Source organism: Morone saxatilis, unplaced genomic scaffold (assembly GCF_004916995.1).
Source record: "Morone saxatilis isolate NCDOM2014 unplaced genomic scaffold, NCSU_SB_2.0 Contig17, whole genome shotgun sequence".
Classification (NCBI taxonomy): Eukaryota; Metazoa; Chordata; class Actinopteri; family Moronidae; genus Morone; species Morone saxatilis.
Window position 1 is genome coordinate 28,012,345 of NW_023339729.1, and position 24,750 is coordinate 28,037,094.

The 24,750-nt window shown below is 38.7% G+C and overlaps 2 protein-coding genes across 3 annotated transcripts in view; one reads left to right on the plus strand and one right to left on the minus strand.

Moving 5' to 3' along the window:
- The window catches only part of LOC118327002 (beta-1,4-mannosyl-glycoprotein 4-beta-N-acetylglucosaminyltransferase-like), a 1,486-nt gene extending 657 nt beyond the window's left edge, over nt 1-829 (plus strand). Inside the window, exons 2-3 of the mRNA XM_035660167.1 lie at nt 4-118; nt 280-829. Coding sequence (XP_035516060.1) covers nt 4-118; nt 280-768 — 604 coding nt within the window. The 3' untranslated portion in view covers nt 769-829. The remainder of the gene's footprint in view (nt 1-3; nt 119-279) is intronic.
- A 2,896-nt stretch (nt 830-3,725) lies between these two features.
- Nucleotides 3,726-24,750, minus strand: part of c1qtnf6b (C1q and TNF related 6b) — a 21,341-nt gene continuing 316 nt past the window's right edge. Inside the window, exons 1-3 of one of the 2 annotated variants that reach the window (XM_035660315.1) lie at nt 24,653-24,750; nt 19,027-19,219; nt 3,726-10,693 (exon numbers count right to left, since the gene is read on the minus strand). In XM_035660315.1, coding sequence (XP_035516208.1) covers nt 10,146-10,693; nt 19,027-19,207 — 729 coding nt within the window. In that variant the 5' untranslated portion in view covers nt 19,208-19,219; nt 24,653-24,750 and the 3' untranslated portion in view covers nt 3,726-10,145. The remainder of the gene's footprint in view (nt 10,694-19,026; nt 19,220-24,652) is intronic. The other variant, XM_035660316.1, reaches the window with a different exon arrangement.

The following is a 24,750-nucleotide window of genomic DNA, read 5'->3' on the forward strand; positions in this document are numbered from 1 at the left end:
AAGATCGGATGACGTCTTTGTTATCAATGACGCAGATGAAATCCCGGCACATGAAGGCCTCCTTTTCCTTAAGCTATTTGATGGCTGGACAGAGCCTGTGGCCATCCACATGCGCAAGGTAGTAGCAGCAATATGTCAGCTTGTGTGTGTGTGGTCAGTCATATGTTTTTCACCAGGAAGATCGGGATGATTGTGTCATACATTAACAAACAAATGCAACAAATGAAACATATTTCATGATATCTGTTTATAATTCAGTTTTTTTCTCCCTACATCCAGTCACTGTATGGATTTTTCTGGAAGCAGTTTGGCTCTCTAGAGGTGGTGTCAGCCTGCACGGTGGGGATGCTCCGCAATGTCTACAATGGCGATGGTATCAAGCTCCGTCGTCGCGAATACTACACCATGCCGGGTTTCCGTAAGTATGAGAATGACACAGGCCATATCCTGGTGCAGTGGTCAGTGGGCAGCCCCATTCACTTCGCTGGGTGGCACTGCTCCTGGTGCTTCACACCCGAGGGGATCTACTTCAAGCTGGTGTCAGCACAGAACGGAGACTTCCCACGGTGGGGCGACTATGAAGACAAGCGTGACCTCAACTACATCCGCAATCTGATCAGGACCGGGGGCTGGTTTGATGGCGCTCCGCAGAAATATCCCCCTGTAGACCCCAAAGAACACATGTATGCCCCCAAATACATGCTAGAGCACTATGACAGGTACCGCTACCTCCTGGAGAACCCTTACAACAAAGTGTCCGGACTGTAAAGATTTCAGCTAGGAAAAAATAAGTTAATAACTAGTAGTAGTTTTGGGGGATGGAACAGTACTGATGAACGTTTTCTGAACGAAGTTAAGAGAGGGAAATTTTGTTACTGTGTGAAATCTGTGGAGACAAACTTGGAAGTGAAGGATTGTGCTTTGTTTCTACTTGTTTACTAAAGTTTACGGGTTGATGTTTCACCCTCTTCCGTCAGATTTCTTCCTGTCATATTTGGTGAAAGACACACATTTAGATATTACGTTATTCTTGGCTCCCTATTTAAATCCCGCTGGATGTAAATATTTCAGCTCATTCATGGACTCACTGTCATCTGCATGCCAACTCTGTTTTTATGCAGGTTCTCACCGCACAACCATTGATATAAAATAAATAAATAGGTAGCAACTGAACAAAGACTTTAAAAGGGAATATGTTGCTAATAAACACAGGAATGATATCCTATGGATATACAGGTACATATGAAATGTTTGTCAATGTTATCAGAATCCAAGTCTGAGCTCGTTAGATTCAATTGATATGCTCAAGAAACGTTTAGCATTTATTTACATAGGTCAAGTTTATGTATCAGCCTGAAGGTGAATCTCTCATGAGAAGCAACTCTGGTTATAAGTGTGGTGACTGTAAATACAACAAATTTCCCCCCAGGGATCAATAAAGTATTTCTGATCATTGATTTAAGCTAAGGTGAGGAGCTCAGGCACCTTGAGGCAACGGTATAACTGCTGCGTCTTCGCATTAAAAAGAGCCGATCAGAATTCCTCCTGGATGCCTCCTTGTGGAGGTATTCAGGGCACGTCCAACAGGAGGAAACTTGGGGCAGAGCCATAACATGCTAGAGGAATTATGTATCCCATCTGGCCTGGGATGCCCCCAAAAGAATACCTCAGGGTTACATAGCTTAGCTTATTGCCGCTGTGACCCAGAGCTGGATAAGGGATGGAAAATTGATGATGACTGATTTGATATTCCTTCTACCTGATTGAGCATTGTGTATTTCCACTGCTGCTTCCATTATCTTCTAATGGAAAGATTAAGAAGAAAAAACGTCCTTGCACAAATAAAATGTGCCCTGAATAACGGAGCTGCAGCTTCACACAGGGCTGCCATCAGATGACCTAAGGTAAGTAATTTCCAGTGGGACTTTTATTTCACAGATTACAGACAAACAGGTTCCCCCAGGATTAAGAACATAGGAGGACACCAAGTAAGAGCCACCTGTGCAAAATAGTCTTTTGGTGTTTGACAAATGAGACTCTTCATATATACTCCATACATATACTGTAGCACCTTTGGCAGCACAAATATACACCCTCCTGTGACACAGAAGATGTCTTAGTGTATCGGCCAGGGAATCAGCTTACATTCTCAGCTCGACACCACACACTGCACAGGGAGCGGATAAGAGCTCTGACCTGGGGCTTGTGTTTAGGAGTCGGCATTTTGTTCTTCAGCCCAGAGAGAGCATCAGGCAGATCAGGGCCTGGATCAGAGGAGAAACCTTATCCGTCCCCTCGAGGATTGCCCTGTCAGCGGCTTTCTCTGGCTCAGAAAACCCAACGACTAAATTAGCCTTTGATAGAGAGATAAATCAGAATGCAGAGGCTATTTTTTTTTCTTGTGCATCTGCCTGAGGAAAAACGTATGTCCTCCAGTAAACCTTGGCCTTGTCTTCACTGCAGAAATACTGAAGTGCAGCGTGCATTAGCAGAAGGGACAATACGGACTACACAACATTTACTTTTTATTCATTTATGTCGTTCCAGATAGTTGTTAAATATGTAACCTAAGTAATGTAACTTACATGCACATGGTGTAGTTTTTGGTACATTATAGTCTAGCTGTTATCTGGTTAATGTGCTGTCTGCAAGCTGTCAGTACTGCCAAAGACTGTTGTGTGAACAGAATCATCACTGTGTAACAAATCTTTAAGATCCCAATTGGGCGAGTGGACAGTTCAACAAGACCAAAAGAGTAGCAACTTTTCCTTATTCAGTTAAGTCCTAGTTAAACATTTATGTGTATCCTAATATTTTAAGCTTATCAATTAAATAGTTGCACATCAAGATGCAGCAAGTAGCTTGTTAAACACGGTAGGCTATAGCTATTAATCAAATATGTTGTATATGTGTGATTAACATTATATGTATTATGCTGCAAAATTTAATTTTCAGGTTGAAAACTAAACCTAATTCCATTTAATGGGATTCGAAAGGATTTGGATTTGATTTGATTTGTTATTTATTACTGATTTTAGATTCAATAAAATACTATCTAGTCCTCTTCTTACTGTAGTTATAACTATAAGGCTTCAGCACTATGAGGTACTAGCATCTAGTACTACAGTTTTCTGATGTGACCCATAGTATCTTACAAATTATAAATCACAGTTAACAGTATTTACAGAAACCCTAATTTCATGAACATGAAAATTCTAGGAAAAAGACAGTGTGACACACTGATCGATTGACTGACTTATTTAACCCTGTTACATCTAGAAATGTCATTATCGTGTTCCCCAGAAACATATTATCCAACATCTCTCACACGGACCAAACAGCATAATCTCTGAAGCAGTCAAACTGAACATGATCTGACTCCAGATTTTGTTGTTAAAAGTTTAAATCATGTTCTAAACAACTCACACTGCCTCTGTCCTCCATTGACCGGCCTGCTTTGTTGGCTCAGGATGAGATTTTACCTCGTTTGCACAGACCTGAATCTGCTCGTCTTTTCTCAAATCGTGACCTTCACCACAAGATAAGATAAAGCCAACAGAGCATGGAGGAGTGTCTGGCAGTGCCATGTTGACTCACACAGCTGTACTCTGGCAGTGCTCTCATAAGAGCCATTACCCAATTATTAGGTAGTGAGGCTACGGAGAAACGGAGAAGAACAAGTGAGAGACACAGCAATAGAAAATGTGAAAAGAGACGGCAGTTCATTGTTGTTGAACATTTATTGTTGTTTTTAAAGGATTGACACACTTCTATTACAGTCATTTGATTAAAATTAATTGTTAACCTTGAACTGAAAGGTAGATGTAACTTTCTAGATTACTCAGAAACAAATTTTTTATGTATTTGGTATTGTCATAATGTATTATAGATCATTTGAATGCGTTATGAATGCAATATAATGCAATGTATAATGCACGTATATAGTTTCTGCAAGCCCTCGTAATGCATTGTGATGACCAATAACAACCAAAACCTTGAAACCTTTTTTCTCTGTTTTAAACTTGGATTATGATTATACCTAACTATCATGGCTGTTGTTGTGCAATATCATAATACATTATGGAAAATGTTAAGCTACTCTCATAGTGCATAATGCGTGTGTTATGTAAGGGATAATTCCCGAAGAGGCGTACTTTATCAGGAATTAATGGACTCTATGTCGTCCATTAATTCTTGATAAAGTACGCCTCTTCGGGCATTATATCGCTTACACCATGGTCACTTGCCAAAGATAAACAAAAAAGCTAATTCATTTAAGTCATTAAGTGTTTTTTTTACAAGCCATAACTCTGTTTCCATGGTAACATATGAGGGTTTGACTTAATAAGGTTCTAATGCAATGGAAACGTTGTTCAGTACTCAAGTAAATAGGTGCCTTGGCTACGGGAGACATTTTTTGTTCCCTATGTTTACAGAACCCTTTGTTTCACGAGCCAGAGAGGTAACTTTATGCTAGCAAGACTCAAAGTCAATAACACAGCATACGGTTGACAAATGGTAATTTGACAGTATGTTTAACAACAAGACTAGCTAGCTATCCATATATGCCATTGTCCCCAAATCATCATCAAGACAAATAATAGACCATGTGTTACTTCCCATCGACCACAGCTTGAAGTAATGAGAATAGCAAATGAGATTGCTTAGACAAAGTATCAGTGAGTTCAGAATGGCACTTTAGGGGCTTGTGTGTTACAGTCGCCATCTTGGTGGTGTTCAGAGGATGAGCCACTAAAGGACTGTGGGATATATTTATGAAATAACAAGATTTTGTCTTTATTCAATTCATTCATTTAGAATGGTGGACGGACAGTTTCATTTGAACTGCTTACTGGGTGTCAGTTTTTATTCTGTGCATCTCGTGTTTCATGCTATTTATAATTTTCTTGGGTTTTATATACAAATCTTGATTAAATACATCAATTCTATCCAACATTGCTTATTGTCAATTGTGAAGAAAAAGAACAAAGAAAAGAAAAACAAACAGCTGCAGACTGCTGCCAACATAAAACTCCCAATGACCTCAATGTGTCTCCATTAAGTAACACACATACACACAGTGTAGCTCACTGGTGTATACACGCTGTCTAAAAGGGGTATAACTCTCCAACCCTCAGAAATTATGTTGCTTACTTTGGAGGGTATATGAAAGGTTAGTTGGCTCTCTCTCAGCATGCCTTCCTGTCTGCTCTATTTATGCAGCAGCGGCGGACTGTAGATGTAGGAACTGTAGATCCTTTAGATTTATATATTGGGATTTTCTGTTTTAAAGAGTTGTAATTTTGTGATTTCAAGAAACTATGGGAAACTGAGTTGTGTCTATTAACTTCCAGTTCCATTATTTTTTCCTTTCCATAAATCTCCCAGCTGCTCATTTACTCCTACCTGTTTCCCTCTTCCTTATCCCTCCTCCATCTAACCCTCAGTTCTGTCTTCCTCTGACAGATGAGTGTGGTCAGAGGTCATGTGGTTGTAATTAGGGGAGTGCTGCCTCGGCACTCTGCCCTGCTTCCTGTTTCTAATCTACGAGAAAACAGGCTTCAGTTCAGTCAGCCCTGAAAACAGCTGTTAGCCGCGGGGCTCAGCCTTCAAACTCCCAAACCTAAATAAAACTGTCTTTAACCTGTCTTCATAGTCTCATAACATTTATCATAAGCTTCCCCCCATCACACCAGCTCCGCCCTCAAATTTCCCTTCTGCTTGATCAGTTACATAACTGCAGAACTACACAGACACTGGAATGCAAAAGGCCTCACAGTGCTTACATAGTATTCATACATTTATATATGAATATTATTAGTCTGCTAGTTTTGGATCATGAGAAAAGATCAGAGGTTATCCTCCTTATTTTACTACCTCCAACATTTTCGGATCTGTTTTCAAGTTTCTTTGCTTTATAGGTGGCTCTTGTTATACAGCTTTCATCCTCTCAGCATTGCACTTAAAGGTCCAGTGTGGAACATTTAGGAGGATCTAAAAATGTCAGTTCTGCAGCCACCATAGTTTCTCCTTCATGCTTGGAAGGGGAAGGTGAAACGACAGAGGTGAGATCTGCAACTTCATCACTGGATGCCACTAATTCTTTACACTTGACCTTTAAAGAAGTCAGCAGAATTCTGGACTAGGGCAACATATAAAAGCTGTTTAGTCCAGAATGGACAAGGTTATTGAGAAATAGTAGAAGAGTCAGCCATGTTTCAACCTTTTTCATGTTTGTTGGCTAATATGGTTTTTGTGCTTCCTTAATCTTGACACTTTCTATACTACAAAACATTTGCAAAATGATTTAGAAATTGAGGCCCATCTCTTTCAGCTTTTATCTGAGTGAATGTTACCAATTTACCAATTACCAACTAACTCTGTGAGCTCATCCAAATTATATAAAACCAAAGCATTAAAAACATATGTTTCATTTTGTGAAACCAACACTCAAGTGCAGCCCCCAGCTTTGCTTACAACCTGTCTAAACCGGGTCACAGGTGAATGTGGGAATAGGAGGCCCACAGCGCTTATTAGGTTCACCTGTACAATCTAATGTAGTCCAAGACAGTAGTCGTGCCACAACATCTATCTTTACAAAGCGTTTTGGCTCTGGTAGTGTCATAAATGTGTTAATTAAATTAGATATTTTAGCATTGAGGACATAGTTGCAAATGTTGTACTGGACTTAATTATATTCAAAGGTGCTTCTAATTTTCTGCCCCCTCTGGTGTGTAAATGGGAAGGACAAAGACTTAGAAACTCTTCTCAATATAATCTGTACAACAACACATTTAACTATGACATCAATAAAACATATATGGTTGAATTTACACATTACTGAATGTCACAAAAAACTGAACATTAAGAGCTTCAGGGACAGAATGATATGGCAGGAGTGTTGTACTGGACTGAATTAGACTGTACAAGTGTACTTACTAAAGTGCCCCTGAGAGTATGAACTTCGGCACCTCGGGATCCTCATGGTTACTGGTAAAGGATTCATCTGACAGGAAAATATACAAATTATTACAGAATTGTAATAAAAGACCTTGTGCCATAAAGTGGAAATAATTTAGCTATAGAACTAAGGGTTATGGATAGGAATGGCTTTGCCAAAGGTGTCAGTGGACAGAAAAGTAGACACCACTTGACAGAATTTTGGTAGATGTTACTCCAAGGTCTAGCAGTAGAAATCAACTCATACTGGTCAAAATAGGATAAATACCACTCATTTAAATGCTTGTAAGAAACCATGACTGTAGTGATATCCTACTATTCACTTTGTTAGCTTGTTTTACACTCAGCAGGGATAATTGAAAGAGAATTTACAGCACTTGATTGTTTATAGTTGAATAGGATTAGGTGAGACTGCCTCAACTGGCCGGTTAGTTTTCAACAGTCTTGTAAAAGTTGAGTTAATTAGGCTGATCTGGACTGACTGTGAATGTACTTAGTTAAAGTGCAGCATGTTGTTATTTTTAATGGGCAACAAAGTGAGCACCAATAATATGTTTAAAGGGTTTGGGCAACACACTTGTTTTCCAATAAGTGTTATCATATTTGTCATGTTCAGCTATAATTTATTATGTTTATGTGGCCTTAATGCATTTTTGTTTTTATTTTCGACCATTTTGGTTTCAAAGTATATTTTTTGTTACCTGCTAAAATTGAATATAGTCAAATTGCACACCTAAAGTGAACTAAATCTAGTGTTCATTTAACCCACAGCTTGTCTACTGTGCATGTTGGAACAGCCTCCACTGGTCTGGCCTGACGATCCAGGAAACTGTTCAGATGTCCTGCTTTGTTTCCCAATAGAGCTTTTCAGATCTCCACTCAAGGCTTAAAGTATTTACAATGCTGCAGTCTGCTTTTCCTCTAGCAAAGCCTCCCTAAGGACGGCATTACAGCTAATGGGAGAGATATGGCCAAACAGATGGAGCTGGCATGCTGCGGAGCCATCCGCTGTCTCCAAGAGTTTGAGATGGGTTTTTGTTTGCTAGTTTGTTTGTTTATTTTAGAGAGTTGGCCAATATTGGGGGTTAAATCTTAAATACATTTCCCTTATTGAGCGACTTAATTGAGAGTCCTAAGCTGAATGGTATCACCATTCAGTGTCAAAAAAGTAAAAGTAAAAGTAGAAGGGTGAAAAATTCACTGCAGAAATGTGAGGATATGCATGTCCTTTGTGGTGAAAACAAGGGACATTTTGGCATCTTAATTTGAATATACAAGCTCTTGATTTCATGTGAAATTCTGAAAATGTTTAATTTTTAATAATCAAGTGTTTTTTTGTTGCTCAGTGATACAGAACAAAGAGAGACTTGGTTAGTGAAGGAAGAAGTACTGTTTACAAGTAAAAACACACACATACACAGTCCAGCCCCAACAGCATGAGTGGTAGCACAGCTTTTGGCTATAATACAGCTATTTACATTAACTGCTCTGCAGTTTTAAGTCTTTGTATATTAATTGTCAAAACCATAATGCATTCCCGCATTTAGTAATGAAGCACCCTTATTTTTCATTTTGATATGTTGGGATATACTTGTGTTTAAAGGGTCAGTTCACAAAAAATAACAAAAAAAAAAGCTTTTCCCTGCCTTAACCCTATCTATGCAGATGATGTTGGCTTTATTTAATGGGGTTCCACTCAACAGTTTTCATTGTGACTATTTCTTAGTAGACAATAGTCCCAGTAATAAATGTAAACAGTGATATATGTAACACAGGGAGGATTAATGGTTTAATTTGTTGTTTTAGACTATGTAAAAAGCTTGTCTAAAGCTTTGCCATCTAACTTCTTAACTATAAAATAAAACCTGAACTGCAAGCCATGCAGACAATCAGTCAATACCAGCTTTTCCTCAAACCTAAACTCATGAAGGACAAACACAGTAGGAGCATCCTCAAGTCAAACTTGCAACATGCACTACCAGGCTTCAGAGTTCTTCACGTGTTCAAAATATTTGACCCAACTTGTCAATTCAATTCATTTTCAAAATAGAAAGAAAAGACCTACATGAAGTGGACACAGACAAAATCATTCCAAAAAGACCAGTCGATAATCAGAACTGATCCAAAATGTGGTCACCAACACTGGCATCAGCACGATGAAGTATCAACTGACAAGGAGACAGTTAAAAAGAACAGCAAAATAATAGTAATGTTGTCCTAGGAACAAATGTTAAATGATTATTCTAAAATTCTAATTTATATCAATAAATTAAAAAGTCTTATTTTGACCTCTTGCACCATCATTACTTCTGTATAGTCAACTGGACAACAGATGAGAGAGAAGATTCTAACCACGGTGTATAACCAATATATACACCATGTGGTCAAAAGTATGTGACACCTGAGAATCTTAGAAATATGTGATTACTGAGCATCTCAGACTATGGGAGTTAATGTGCTGCTATAACAGCCTCCATTCTTCTAGGAAGCATTTACAAATGCTTAGTAGTGCTTATTAAATGACTGGTGGCACTTAGAACGATAAATGCCTGGTGGCGTAAACAATACTTTAAAGCTCAGGGAAACTGAGATGAAATGTGAGCCTTTTGGCTTTCAATATTTTTGCAATTTCTGTGAACTAACCCTTTGAAGTGTTCTTCTTAAAGGCACAAAGGCAACATTTGTTAAAGGTATGACAGCAGTCTGTCCAAACACATTTTAATCAGACAGAAACTGGTACTACTACATATATACCTGTCAAGAAGCACCATGGCACGAATACATGATTGATTGCACAGATTTACGACTCCTGATGAGTGATACAACTTGTTTCCCTGAAAGTAGTGATCCAAGAGGTGAAAGTAGGACAGCACAGAAGTAGGAAAAAATATTTACTTTGTACAAAAGGGTATTTCTAGTGCAAAGGAAGTAATTCAACATTCTTTCCTAATTGTGTGCTCTGCTACCTTTCTGTTTTTATTGCTTCGTTTGATTCTAATTTGGGCAGTCCTCATTTTAGAAAGCACAGTATGTTCCCCTCCAGGCTGAAAGGAATAAGCACCAAACTTGTAATGTCCTTGGTTTAGTTCACCTTTCTTGGCATAAAGCAGTATCCATGGCACAAAGACCAAATAATCCGACCCAAAGATTCTGCCACTCCTCTCATTATTCCCTCTCAACCATTTTTACTGGATGCTAGGTGCCACCAGGTATCCATTAAAGGTGATGTAAACATCCACGTCATCACTGTAAACCGCGTTCTCCCTCTCCCTCTTGTAGAGTCGAACCCACACCTCATCATTTAGAGCCAGATTCAGCATGACACTCTGGCTCTGCATGATAGACCTCTCACTGGGCTGAGCGTACAGGATCACCTGCTCCTTGTCATTGTGCATCAGGTGGAGGTAGGTCTCCTTAAAGTTCCAGGTGTGAATGTTAATGTTAAAGAAGTAGATCCCTGGCACGTAGCAGTAGAACTTGCCCTTGAACATGTTGAAGTGCTCATGGATGTTGACGAACACCGTGTCGAACACCAGCGCCTGGTAGTAGTCCACACTGTGCAGGGATTTGCGACGTCCCACTGAGAAGGAAGAGTGAGGGATCTTGCAGGCGTCTCCAGGGGCACCTGCCTGGCCTTTGCTGCCTTTAGGGCCCATGGGTCCTCGGAAGCCGTGAGGTCCCTCTACGCCAGGTTTGCCAGGTGTACCCTTGTCGCCTTTGTCTCCTTTATCACCTGGGTGGACAAGAAGAAACACAGGTGAGTGGTGCAGACAGAAACATCAGAAATATAATCTCGACTTCTACTAAACTAAAATAACTACATTTACTTAAGGAATTAAAAGCAATTTTGAGTTACTTTCCACTTTATGCTACTTCTACTTCTACAGCAGAGAGAAATATTGTATTTCACTTACTTTACAGTTACATGTTAGGTTTCAGATTAAGATTTCACATTAAAAAATAAGATTATAAAATATAAAACACATTGTTGAAGATCATATCAGTGTTTCATAAACATTTTGACTTCTGACCTTAGACAAAAAAAGCAGTGTCTGCTTGGGGCCCCTTGTCATGTCTGCAGTTTTTTTAAATAGATATTTCCCCTCTAGACCTAACTCTAAAGGTTTCATTTAAATAGCTGCTCAAGGTTGAAAGAGATAAAATCATCCAGTACTTCACAGATTATAACAAAGTTTAGGGGAAAAAATGAATACTATATGAATAATGTTTGTCTTCTTTCCTACCCCATTAATCATCTTACAACCCGCCAGATTTGTCTTGACCTTCAGGATGTATATAAAACTAGCTCCATCTCATGCAGCTACAATAAAAAGGTACTTGCACAATGCAGCCTCAGTAATAATATAATGATATATAATAATATATCAGTTAGAAGAGTCATTTTCCTGCTGAACGAGTACTTTTACTTTTGATATTTTAAATACAGTACATTTTGCTAATAATACTTACATGCTTTTGCTTAAGTAGGATTTTGACTGCAGGAATTTTACTTGTAATGCAGTATTTTTTACATTAATGTATTGGTACGGCTACTGGAAAAGTCACAATTTAATACTGATGCCTCTATATGACCCCCATAAACACACAAAATCATAAGTAAAAAGATATTTCTATATAGTAATTCTTAATGCCTGCCAGCCGGAGGTTGCTGTAGTTGCAGTCCCCTTGAAATCCATTAAACAAGGCAGTGGAAACACTCCTGCTTCATTGGCCAAAATCTACAAAAAATTAAAGTTCCTTGTGGCTGCTTTATAATGTAGCTCTTAATAAATGTTTTATTTTTTTTAAAGAGGAACAGTTAGATGTTGCTGAGATAAAACTGATATCTCTTTTTTGTTAGTTAGTCCTCATTCAACTCACTAAGAGTCAAGACTGGTCCAGACTACATGGTTGTATCTCCAATTGGCTGTACTAGACAACTTTTTAAGAATATTCCTGATTTATGTAAGTAAACTTGCCATTTACCAAATTGCAGCTCTTACTGAGTAAAAAATAGGCCCAAGACTTGGTCAAAGCTCTTGTTGAAAAACAGGCCACTCATTTTGACATGCACGCAATGCCATTAAGCTTTTTCTGTCTTTCATAATGGTTACAAATCCAGAAATGGAAACAAATTGCAGCAAGGTTTTTACATCTGACATTCCAAATCCTACTTATAAATCTTAAGCACTTTTTTAAAACCAATGCTGCTCTTTATTTTGTACTCCTCATGGACTGTAAGACAAAATGTTTTAACAGATATGTCTAAGGGGGGTCTTCCTGAAAAATAGGAACTATGATCAGGTGCCAGGAGTTTTAAATAATGAGTCAAAACACAGTTTCTTATGTAACTCAGAAATAATTATTTATTTCTGCACGACTATTACAGAAAAGATCATGTAATGGCAAAGGGCATCAAAAAAGAAAGACTGGAGTTAAATGTGAGTTTGGAAAGTCAGGAATCTTCCCAGCAGCAGGCTGGGAAAAAGAGAATATGAGTTGAAATGTTATTAAGAGGTTTTTCCTCAGCAAATCCTTTCTCCTTATATGAGACAACTAAAGGTGTTAACAAAACAGTATATAAACTTCAGCAACAGACAGAAATGACCTAAAGATACAATTTATGAGGCTGTTTGTCTTAGCTCATGTAAAGTTGACGTTTCTGAGATATATAATGACCAGCGATGTTGGTGTTTAGGGATTGAGTGATCAGAGGCAATATATGGCATCTGACAATGTATTCAATTTGTTTTCCACCAAAATAGGCACTCTTGCAATAGTATCCACTATGACTTGAGACATACAATTTTTTATTAACATTTAACCCAATATACAACCCGATATTTCCTAACCTTTACCAGTGCTTTGCAGGATTCTGGACGTGAAGCCAGACTGTGTTGTGCCAGTCTTGTCCTTTGTACGCCCACCACCCACTCGAACCACCTCCTTGCGACTCCACTGTGCTACATAAATGTAGTGTTTTAAAAAACATTGTCTGTAAACATAATCCTGGTATTTCAGTGTAACCCCAACATAATTTAAAAAATTATTTAGTGATATACAACCATAATTTTTAGGAGACAGTCTAACATGCCGATCCAAAATTTCCCATAGGTGTTCAATTGGGCTAATATCTGTTGACTGTGAAGGTCATAGCATACTGTATGACCCACATCATTTTTAAACCATCAACCACCTGAATTCCTTACATCCACTTGTTTATTCAAGGAGTAGTGACAGTTTCAGTGACTTTCACATTCAGTTGAAGTATTCTCCTCTACTGGTTGGGCTAAGGAAACTTTTTCAAACAACTCCATGGCTGTCAAGCTAAGTTAAACACCTCTAGGGTAAACCACACAGGAAGAAGCCACAGCACTGCCCTTGCTAACCATGACCCAACACTTCCTGGAGACCTAAGGTAAACATCAGTGATCCTCTAGACAGATGTTCAGTGATCTGCCCCTGGGCTGTCCAGCTGTGACTAGTGTCCACACAAAGAGCCCTGAAGAGAGTTACAGCAAACAGCAGCTTAGCAGCACCTCTAAACCAGATGGCCATATATGGGGCTGATCCTTTATCCTGAAATCAAATAATAACCCTATGCCCATTCTGACCACCCTTTCTCTTTAAAGATACCCTCCAGACATGTATTACAATATATTCATATAGACTGCTTGGAACAATAATTTTTGTCTCATATGTTTTTTTCCATCAAAAAGTATAATTTCCATGTTAAAATCCTTAACAAGTTTTCTTGCTGGTCCCAAGATGTCTCCTACTTCACTGTAAAGTCCATTCTCAGTGTATGTGCACTGGTGACTTTAAGTTTCTACATGCTTGTATAAGAGCAATGCCAATTGGACCAGAAGTGATTTCCAAACTGTTGGTCGTGTCACAAATCATGCTCGTAGGCCTGTCCCTTAAAATCAGATTTCAGTGAGAAACTTTCCATTTTCCACAGATAAATGTGAAAAGATCCTTCTAGTGTCAAACTGCACATACATCATTCTGCACAGTGAATCTCAAACATCTAACTGTAGGAACAAGAACAAAAACATATTTTTAAGTCCAGGTGCTAAATACAGAGAAATATATATATGTTTACAGCGTAAATACTAATGCACATTGTTAGATATCAATTTGGGATGTCTGATCATGTCCTGGAGTACAACTGAAAGGAAAATATATTTTATATTGTTACTCTTCTTGCTCATCCCCAACCTGCCTTGTCTGCTTCCAAATTAGCTGGTGATTTTCTGCACTTCCCCACCGTGCAACTGCTTCCCTTACTCAAAATATCCAATATAAACAGTATATACAACCAACATGTGGGACATCCATAGGTAAGAACCAAGGAAGACAAAAGGTGATCTGTTTCTTTACAAAAAAGTAAATGAAAAGAAAATATGTCTATACATTCTAAAATTGTGTCACTCCAGATTATGACAGTGTAGTATAACATTTAGTTTAGGCTAGTGCATGTTAGAGGTTAGAAATCATGTAATCACACAAAGAGTCTGGATATTATATATATTATGCACTATGGTTTGTTCACACAGATAACTGGAAATCAAGGAAAGAGCACTATGTTTTAAGTAATGATGATTTTTGAAGTGTTAAGTAGAATAGATTTTAAATTTTTGAGTGTTAAGTAGAATAGTTTTATACTTTTGAGTGATAAGTAGAATAGATTTTATATAAGCACACAGTGATGTTAATGAAGGCATTATGTTTTAAGTAAAGATGATTTCATGATAGGCACAATACTGTTGATGAAGTAGTAAGCACCATGGTAAAAGTTTGATGTAAGGTGTAGTGAATATAAAAATGTGTAGATGTAGCAAAAAAACAAAGCAAAAAACGAGCACTGATTATACCAAATGTATGTGAGTGATTATAACACAAGTTTTTTATTATCTTAAAAAATACAGTGAAGGACATCTGTGACATAATGGTGTAAAGGAAAGGTAATAAATGTTTTTAAAAAAAATAGAAGTACAGTAAGCTGGATTCTAATGGTGTAATCCTGAAGAAAGGAGAACAAAAGAAAATGTCAAGTAAGCAAATGTCTGCGGGTTCTGTGATAAGAACATAGACCCTACAGGTGCAGGCTAATTGGGCTGATAAGACACTAGTAGAATAGAAAAACCACGGTTGGTGGAATTTTAGGGTCTTTCCAGAGGGGAATTTACACCAATATGTCATAGTTTGAAAAGGTAGAAGATGGGCAGGACTTGTGACAGAATGCAAAAGTATATAAGGAGAAGCTTTGTGAGGATGAATTCAGTCTTTCCATGGATGGCTCGGGCTTTGTTTGTCTGTTAAGATAATTAAGCTCTATTCTGCTGACAACCTTGATGAATCCTGATGATTATTTTTCACTAGAAGAACAGTATTTTTTAACCTAATTTAGACTCAAATTCTGATATGTTGGGACCAATCTTCTGAACAAAGAAAAACCTGTTCTGACTGAGACCCAACAACAGCTTTGGGGAATACTACCTTCGTTAAACAGCAAGTACTAATAATATTTTACCAATATTACAGCATTTTGCCACACTGTATATACTGTACATATCCTAGCATGTAACACTAAGAACAGTGGTTCCAACTGGTGTAGGCTCACTCAGGGCTCCGACATGCTGAGTCCATTTGGGCCAACTTCTCTTCTTTCATTGTTCCTATCCACGGACAGAGAGGACGCAGTCACTGGAAATGAGTTGCCTTAATATGAAGTTGTCTGAATTGTCAAAAACAAGAAAAAGTTAAAGTCTCTGGAAGGTCAGTCATATACATGTTTTCAGCACAGCAGAGATGATAACGGAGGAGAGGAGGACATCTCTGAAGCCTTCAATATTCGATCCTCAATTCAATGGATTTAGCCAGTTTCACTTTCATTTCTGTAAAGTAATTTAACAACAATAGGTAGGCTGTAATTCTTGCTTATCTGCTGTTGGATCACATAGCTTGGCTATATGCTCTACTGCATGCCTATGCATCTCTGTATGGACAGTCGGTATTTGTGGGCATAATTGTCGGAGCCACTGGTGTGTTGCATGTATGCACTGAGAAAAAACAAACAAAACAGTGGTTGTACACAGCCCTGGCTCTGTGAATTGGAAACAAACAAAGTAGACCGGGCCGAGCCACACAACATTTGTTATTCCAGCCAGTGTCAGCTAACGTTAAATTACTTGGACATAGATATTCAGCTAGGTATTAGTAATAGTAGCAGGAGACTTGAGTATTGCTGTCTGGGGATGGTGTGCTCGCTCTAGGAAATCGTTTTGTACTCTTTGTATGTTAGCTTACAGTTTCCTAACGCACAACATAGCTATAGTTACAACTAATTTAGGTTACTGTTTAAACAGCACAACAAAGACTCTGGAAAAGCGTGGGTCAAATGACCAACAGTGCTGGTATTACTGTAATAGGTTAATTGTATTAGTTGCATGGAAGCTGGAAATGGTGTTTCAAAATAAAATCACAGCTCTACAGACTACAAAAGTGAAATTAAAGATGCATTTCGTATTCCGACTGTACTTAAGCCAAGTGGAACCTTCTGAATATCTTAAGGGTGTGTAACATATCATTTAATCCTGTAGCTGTGGATGTGATGTCAAAAACGTGTGGGTAAAGAATCGCCTTTGTCCATGATTGACGGATCTGGTTTATTTTCAGAAATTTGGTTGACTGCTCTCTAAAACTGAGATTGACTGACTAACTGATTGTGGGTCATGCTGTTTAAATCCAATCACCACAGCTTTGTGGGAACACACAAAGTCACTCACACACATACACAACATGCAAAGCACAAAGACACACACGTTAAAGCAAGCTTTATTGTTTTCCAGTGAGCAGTCAGTGAATCAGTGCAACGCAGACAAAAAAGGTTTGCGTGTACTATTTGTGTATTTGTGTTTTGTCAGAGCACAACTAGATTTTTCCAAAGCACAGTGTGTGCCTTTGTGCATGTGTGTGTTACTACACATATGTTCCTGTGTATGTATGCATGTATGTATCTGTGTTTTCTGCCAAATAAGCAAGTTCAGTGCCAGGTGAAATTTTGTACAAAAGAGCAATCATATGAGACAGAAATGCAACTTCTCAGCTGGTCCAATATATCCCTTTTAAAATCAAAATTTCATTTTCCATTCCATTTATCTAAGTCCTTGAACGAAAAAAATAGGACCACAAGAGTTCCACAACCATTATTTCCAGCAACAAAAACACGATGCCTAACTGAATGAAAAATCTGATCTGAATGTCAAACAACATTTCAACCAAGCATCTATTTAATCGATCATAACTGCATACTGTATGTGTCTACATTGTGTTAAGCAGCAAGTTTTTATACTGTATAGTTAGCATGTGGCCAAGTGTATTGCCAAAGTATTAAAATTGCTCTAAGACAAGTGTCTAAGACAATTTTTACTTAAAAATGTTAACTTGGATTTCTTCAGTGGAAAAGTTATGGGTTCTTCTGCAGTATAAAAGGGCTGTAATCGTCTAAAACCGTGTGCATCCATGCAATGTTTCTACATGTATGTGTAAAACAAGAAAGAGAGAGATTTTTCTTTTTGTGGTTCAACAGTTGGACTGGTTTGGGGGTTGATCGCGGGTCAGAACAGGCTTGGCATGTCCAGTTATCAAAGGACCAGCAGATAAAACAGCAGGGTGATGACACATCGTTTGGACTGCTCTGGTCGACTTGGCCACAAAGGCTCTGATATTAGACACACATGTTCTCACGAATGCCTCTCCAGCTGTGATTGTGTGGTTCATGGATATTCAAAAATCCTTGTATTTTTAATCTAGTTTCTTGTGTCAGATTTTTGTTTTATCTTTTTCTGTTTTCTCGGGGACTAAACATACATTTGCACAGACATAAGGCCACACAAATGCACAAACACACAATTATCATCTCATACAAACAGTAACAGACTTGACTGTGACAGGACTGTAAGTCAATCATGTGTACTAACAAGTAGAGGTCTTCATGGGTCCACACAGGTCCTAGTATCTAAAGACCTGGTCCGAGGGCTCGAGTCAGGCCGGGGAAAAATGTGTTTTAGTCTTGTTGGGTTCTGTTCTATTAAAGCATGTTTGGGGTTTTGTGTGTCAGTAGGTGTTAAATTTGTTTGTTGAGACAAAGAAGCAAAAAGTATTGCTGTCGCCGAGACTACATTTTGTCATATTGGTGGTCAGGGGGTTGGTTTGAGTCAACTGCCACTCGGATCAGGTCTAGTTATCTTGAATGTTGTAGGTCCTTTCCAGATCAAGTCCAAAATTTTTGACCCATGAAGTTATCTAGTAACAAGTCAAATGAAGTTAGGAGACAAGCTTGTTTAACACAAGTGTATCTATTGTTTTAATACTGACACTGTGATATACTTCTTTGTCAGACTACAAACAGATCAAATGAATCAAATTGTGTTTTTTACGTGGTTTGTAAAATAGATTTTAGACTGAAAAAGGCAAGCTTTCATTTCTACCAGCTCTTCTGTTAAAATGATGCAATTTATTAATTTCATGGCTTACATGAATATATCTGTTGATATGCATTTTGTATGACAGACTGTCAAAAGCTATTAAAGTCGCTATTATCAGTCTGGGTCTTTCAAAAAATGTTGAAGAGTCATTGATTTTTTAAGTGATTCCAGGTTGTTCAAACCAGTGGAGTGTCTAATTTCCTTTTCAAAGACAGTTTGATTTTTTGTCTCAATTCATCAATCATTTCATAGTTACACTTCAGCACTGTTCCATGACAATATACATGATTACTCTTCTGATTAAATAGTAGCCTTGCCAGACACACTGCCATCTGGAAAAGCAGAAGCTGTGATCCAATTAAGGATGTAGCTTGAAGAGGAGATAGTAACACAAATATTCAAGGATAGATGGTTTTCAGTGACTGAACACGCAACCACAAAATACCGTACATCCTGTTACATCCTGCAAGAATCAGAACAAAAACTGGAAAACTGAGAAACTGCCAAATAGACAGGAAGTACCAGCTAACTTCAAGTCAAGCAAATAATCAAAAACTAATCCAAGTTCCGGTACCTTTGAGGATGGTCATGTTGATGATAGTGCGAACCTCAGGCATCTGATATTGGGCCGTGGCTGCTGGTGGCTCCGAGTGGTCGCAGCACCGCCTGCAGAGTCTGGAAGGAGGTCTGGAGGGGGAAGGGACGCAGCAAACCATAGGAAGGAGCAAAAGCAGCCTCAAACACACTGCCAACATGACTGTTACAACCTGGGAGTGGAATGAAACAGAGAGGAAGGAGAGTGGAAAAGTTACAGCTAGGCAGAGCTTGATGTTTAAGTGTATATCCATATGAAGTCATGGCAAAGGAAGACTTATGAAACTAAACCCTGTCATGATACATAATTTTTTTTACAGTGAGGCTCTTGCTTACTCCCTTTGCCAGAGGAATTTCTGAAAAGTCCAACAAGCTATAATATAAATAAATACTGAAAAAGATCCACCCAAAACCAACATTTTTGGGTCAGTTTTGTTGATTTGTGTATTTTTTACATTCCAGTGGAGAACTGGCCAAGTGTTAAGATATATTGATGATAGTAACTGAAGAGTTTGATGGTTATCTCTAAAGTGTTGAAAATGCTGGCAGTCCCTTAAGAATTAAGATGCAAAACTGATTTTTTTTGGACAACAATCTAAAAAGGAGAACCTCTATTGTCTCAATAGACTAGAATGCAATGCAGCCAAGACATGTTGTGGTTCGAATAAGGGGTGCAGCCAAAGTCATGGATATGTCCCAGTGTTCGCAATCCAGTTAGCTAGCTATCAACATTTTAATCTTTGCTAAACATAAGTCCTCCACACCTAATCTCTGGCAGCTGTTGAAAGGCTTCTGTGAAATGTAGAAAAGACTGTGTAAGTGGAAACTGTACCAAAAAGTAAATTGCTAAAAAGCGTTAAGTAACTTCTGGCATACACTGAACATAAGAGACTCATGACACGCTACAATTAGGGGGGAATTTTCCCTTTAACCTTCCTTAAGCTTTCAAGAACATAAACCAAAACTGTGGTATGAAGGTCAAAGCCACAGATGACAGATTGTCTTGTGACCCTGAAGTTGTTCTCATATGGGGTCCAGAGGATCTGGATTTGGAAATAAAATCCCAGGAGAAAAAGCCATATGAAAAGATTTGAAAACAAAGGAGGGAGTTGCATGGCTTTCCATACATACACACATACACACCTGGACTCGATTGGATGTGAAAACATCAGCAGATATTTGAGTGTCTCCGCACAAACTTAGAGCAAGAAATGCTTTCAAACACCTTTCCAAGGACAATATGTGCTGATAAACCTGTCACCTTTAGCAGATCCACTCACAAATGTCTTTATATAGTCTCTGATACACAACTTGACAAAAGACAAAGAAAATGGATTTACTTATTTGACTACCTTGAAAGTTTCCAGTCGTATTTAGCAATAACAAGACTTTGTTGAATGAAAATCTAAGGTTACAAAGACATTAATAGTAGTTCTGTGTGACTATGTAAAATGACATAACACAAAACATATGTCACTGGTAAACTGAGTGCATGTTTCCTGGGGGGGCCGTGGAAGTTTTACTCTATTTTACTCTACACTGAGTCACACAAGACCATGATGTGGCATAAAACCCAACAGGCTCATAAAGTATTAAATAAGTTTTAGTATATTTATTTATAGACTTTGTTTTGGTGTTAAAATCAGTATTATTTATTAAAATATACTAAATCTCAGCTGTCCTTTCATTGCGGAATCGTTGCGACCCTCCTCCACACCATTCACTTCCAGTTCATCATATCCAGTGCCCAGGTTGAGCTCATCAGAAGCCCATTCCTCATCACATCCAGATCTTCAGCATTCTCTTCATAACCTCATCACCTCCACCACCAGTGTCTAGACTAGCAGGAGGTTTACTATAATAACCACAGCTTCACCAACCCCTTGAAATACAAAATCAGTTAATGCAGGTTTAACTGTAGGCTACACAGTAGGACTGTGTGGTTAAGAAGAAAAGGAATTTCCCCTGTGGAGATTTAGGCTTGCTAAACAGTGCAGTATACGTATATTACTGCCTTTTTTGTTTTGTTATTGACTACTCTACTACAGCGGGACAATGTTTCATCTAACCTGCTTGTACGAATCACCTGCACTTTCCTTCCTCCTGCGTCCTTGGTTTGTACAATTTCTTACTTTAAGCTGAAAAAAAAAGTCACCAGTTAGTAAACATATTTGGCGTTAACTGTGTGGTATTGTAATCCTGGGCTGTGTATTGAGGGATATTGAGTAGTACTGTGTTTTAGGCCATGCTTCTGCTGTGTCGAGTCTCTTCAGCCTAGCCGCTCTGGGACAAATACTGAACATGACATGATGATGTGACGCCTGGTGCAGTTGTGACGGTGTTTTGCCTTCCCCTGCGGTTGGTTTCTCAATAGTGCAATATTTCTGTATTGCAGTAAGTATTAGTATTTTAAGTATTCAGATGGTATGCTCCATTATGTTAAACATCTAGTCTCTAACTCTCTGTGTCTGCTCTTTGGAACTGGTGAAGTAGTGGGTTTATCAGAGCTTATTTTGCTGAAAACAGCTGCCAGGTGCTGTTGGAAACAACGCTGATGAGAGTGGAATTTGAGGACCATACAATCAAAACCATGAGATGAAACAACTGCAGGAAAAATCTTAGCTGTCTGTCTATTCTGTGTTTTCCATTTGTATCATTCCCTTATGTGAAGGAATTTTTGTTCCTATGTATCTGTATGTATCCTATGTATGAAGGGTCTCACACAAGCATACAGGTCTATGACCTAAATGGTCATACTGGAGGCATCTAGGTCCAATAGCGACTAGAGTCAGTTAGTGTTCTGGGTCCCTGGGATTCTTGTTTATGTCACAGCATAGCTGCAGTGATACAGGGCCAAGCTGTACCATGTTTTCCCTGAAGAATGAGATTAGTTATTACTCAGGGGCAGACTGGCTGTCTTTTCTGTTCCTTGTAAAAGTAGTGCAGTGTTGTAGGTGGCATCTTGGGTGATTCAGGGTAAGCAAGATAAGCTTGGACCTTGTTTTCAACCATTCTCAAATTAGATCTTCACACATATTTACCAGTGTAAATTGTGATCATAATTGGAATGCTTGTTGTCATTGTGGATCTGGGTAAATATCCCCTGACAAATGAGAACCTTCAGAATTAGGTTGGCACTGCACTGTGTTACACTGTACTGCTGAACCATATTCTCCTCGATAGAGCCTCAATAAATCCTGCTGTGTAATTCATCAAGGTCTCCTGAAATCTACTTTGCATGAATGATTCTTCATCATCTAAGTTTTTTCCATCACATCTCCCTTTGTCTTATTCTGTCTACAGTGTTTGTATTTCTTTTTTATCTGTCTTCTTGCCATCCATCCTCATTTAGCTTCTAAAATCCACACATGTGTAACAGAAATCCTCTGAAAAGCAAAACGGTAAAGAGAGAAGAAAAACAAATGGCAGATGAGAGAGAAAACTAAGAAAAACATCAACAGGAGAGAGAAAGATGATACGGATAACAGAGATATTCCCAGGGGTTTTTACAGTAACAGATGAATGTTAACTGGATTTGAAATGATGGATGGAGCATGACTGTGAGAAAATGAAATGACTGGAGCTCTGCCGCGATATTTTTATCCAACTGATGAGTAAAATATAATACTAAAGGATATTATCTGAATCTGCTTTACTATCATAGCCAGCCAGATGTCAGGGGATACATTTATACTCACTTACACAACATGTTTGAAAAGTTAGTTTAGATTCTTCCTTTTAATTCATATTTTTTTTTCATCTACTTGATGAATGGCAGCAACAACAAAGTGGCTTCTTGGTCTGTGGCCTCTGTGAAAGAGGACACTCTGTAGATAAAAATGGCTCTTTCTAAGGGAACGCACAACAATTCTTATTTTCAGGTGGCAGAAATTGAATATAATATTCGTAGGTATGTTTCCATTAGTGTATAATCACCTGAGAATAAATAATGTTGTGTTTTCATTACCTCAAAATGAACCAGGTTTTATCTACACATGCCGCAGGTTTTCTTCTGTGGAGTCTGTCATGTTGAAGCGGCATGTTTTTACAGTAGCCCAGAATGGACAAAAACTGGACTTGGAAAGGCAGGGTGAAGCGAGTGAGTTGCAATCGGAATCTACGCCATTAGATGGCATTAAATCCTACACACTTCCTTTAAAGGAAACACACAGCACCAATGTGCATCAAAACCAACCACCCAGGTGGCAGGGGGCTTTATTTTAGAACTGACGTAGGAGCAAAGATTGCTCGATATAACTTACAGTGAAACGTTTCTGAAAAAATAAAATCCTCTTTGGCTCAAAAAGCATTTTCGCCACCGACCACCGTTACAAATAAGATGCTGGTAAAACTGAATGACTTATAGTCTGGTACCAAGACATGCACTTTATAAAATGGAATTCACCCGTACTCCATCAGTGTAAGTCATGTTTTTATTACTTTAAATACTTCTTACATCAGTTTCCTGGACTGCCATTGAAAAAATCACTTTCCTGCAGGCAGGTCAGCATTTGGGAATTTTCTGTTTATTAGATGCCAGAAAATTAGCTGCTTCCAAAATAGCCATCGTGCACTGACACGTATGGTAATCATATATTCATATATTTGATGCATGACTACCAATAAAATGAAAATAAATGCATAGTGAATTTAAAGGAATACTAGCAAGAGTACTCATGAAAGTATTGTTGTCTTTCCAGAACATCCATCACTCCCCATGAACACCTTCTGTCTACTGTAGGCCTACTGACAAAATGTAGGCCCATTGTGGGTTAGGCTAGAAAAGCTTCCAACTAACTGACTTGTGTTTAGAATACAGTGTAACACAACAAACATTTAAGTTGCATTTAGTTTCTGCTATCCTCACAAAAAAAGATTCTTTCCTGAAAACAGATTCCATAAAGTATGTGTAAGCATTTGGGAACCTTGAACTAAACAGCCTATTTCCTGACACCTCTGTGTGACAGGAGCTAAAGTGATGCCAAATGTATTATAACCTCAGGTTACCTCATCAACCCTCACCCCTCCCCATTCCCAAAAACCACCAGGACACCATCAGAGCTGTGTGCACAATTTCACCCGTTATGATCATGAATGAACACGCCGCTAATAAACTGAACACACACTGCCTGATACCAACCCAACCGCAACACACATGCAACAGAATCATAATGAATCCATTTAAGAAGCCACGTCTACAACGCCAGAGCATCAGTTTGGCATGCAACTGCGCTCCGGATAAACCACACACACACACACACACACACACAGTCACAACGCAGATTTTAGCATACACACACACACACACAAACACAAACGCCATGCACTTGAAACGTGTCAGTGAGCCGGCGCGTAAGAACGCGCACGGTGATGTCAGGGGTAACTTTTCAGAACACTGCCGCTGAGTTGGCGACTTGTGAATAACTTCTTCAATCTTGCACGTCTCTGCAAGCACGCAACCGCGCCGCCGGGTCTTTTTTTCTCCTTCTTCTTCTTTTTTTATGCTTTAAAGCTCCCGAGGTTTATTATGCAGAGTCGCCGTGCAGAGACGGGTTGTCATAAAGTCGTTGTCACATCGTGTCAGAGTGCCTGGTCGCTTTTCTTACCTGATGGAGCTTCACCACAGCGCAGGAGGAAAAACACAGACTGCTGGTGTAAGACTAAGAGGAGGAACTGCAGGAGCAACCTCTCTCTCTCTCTCTCT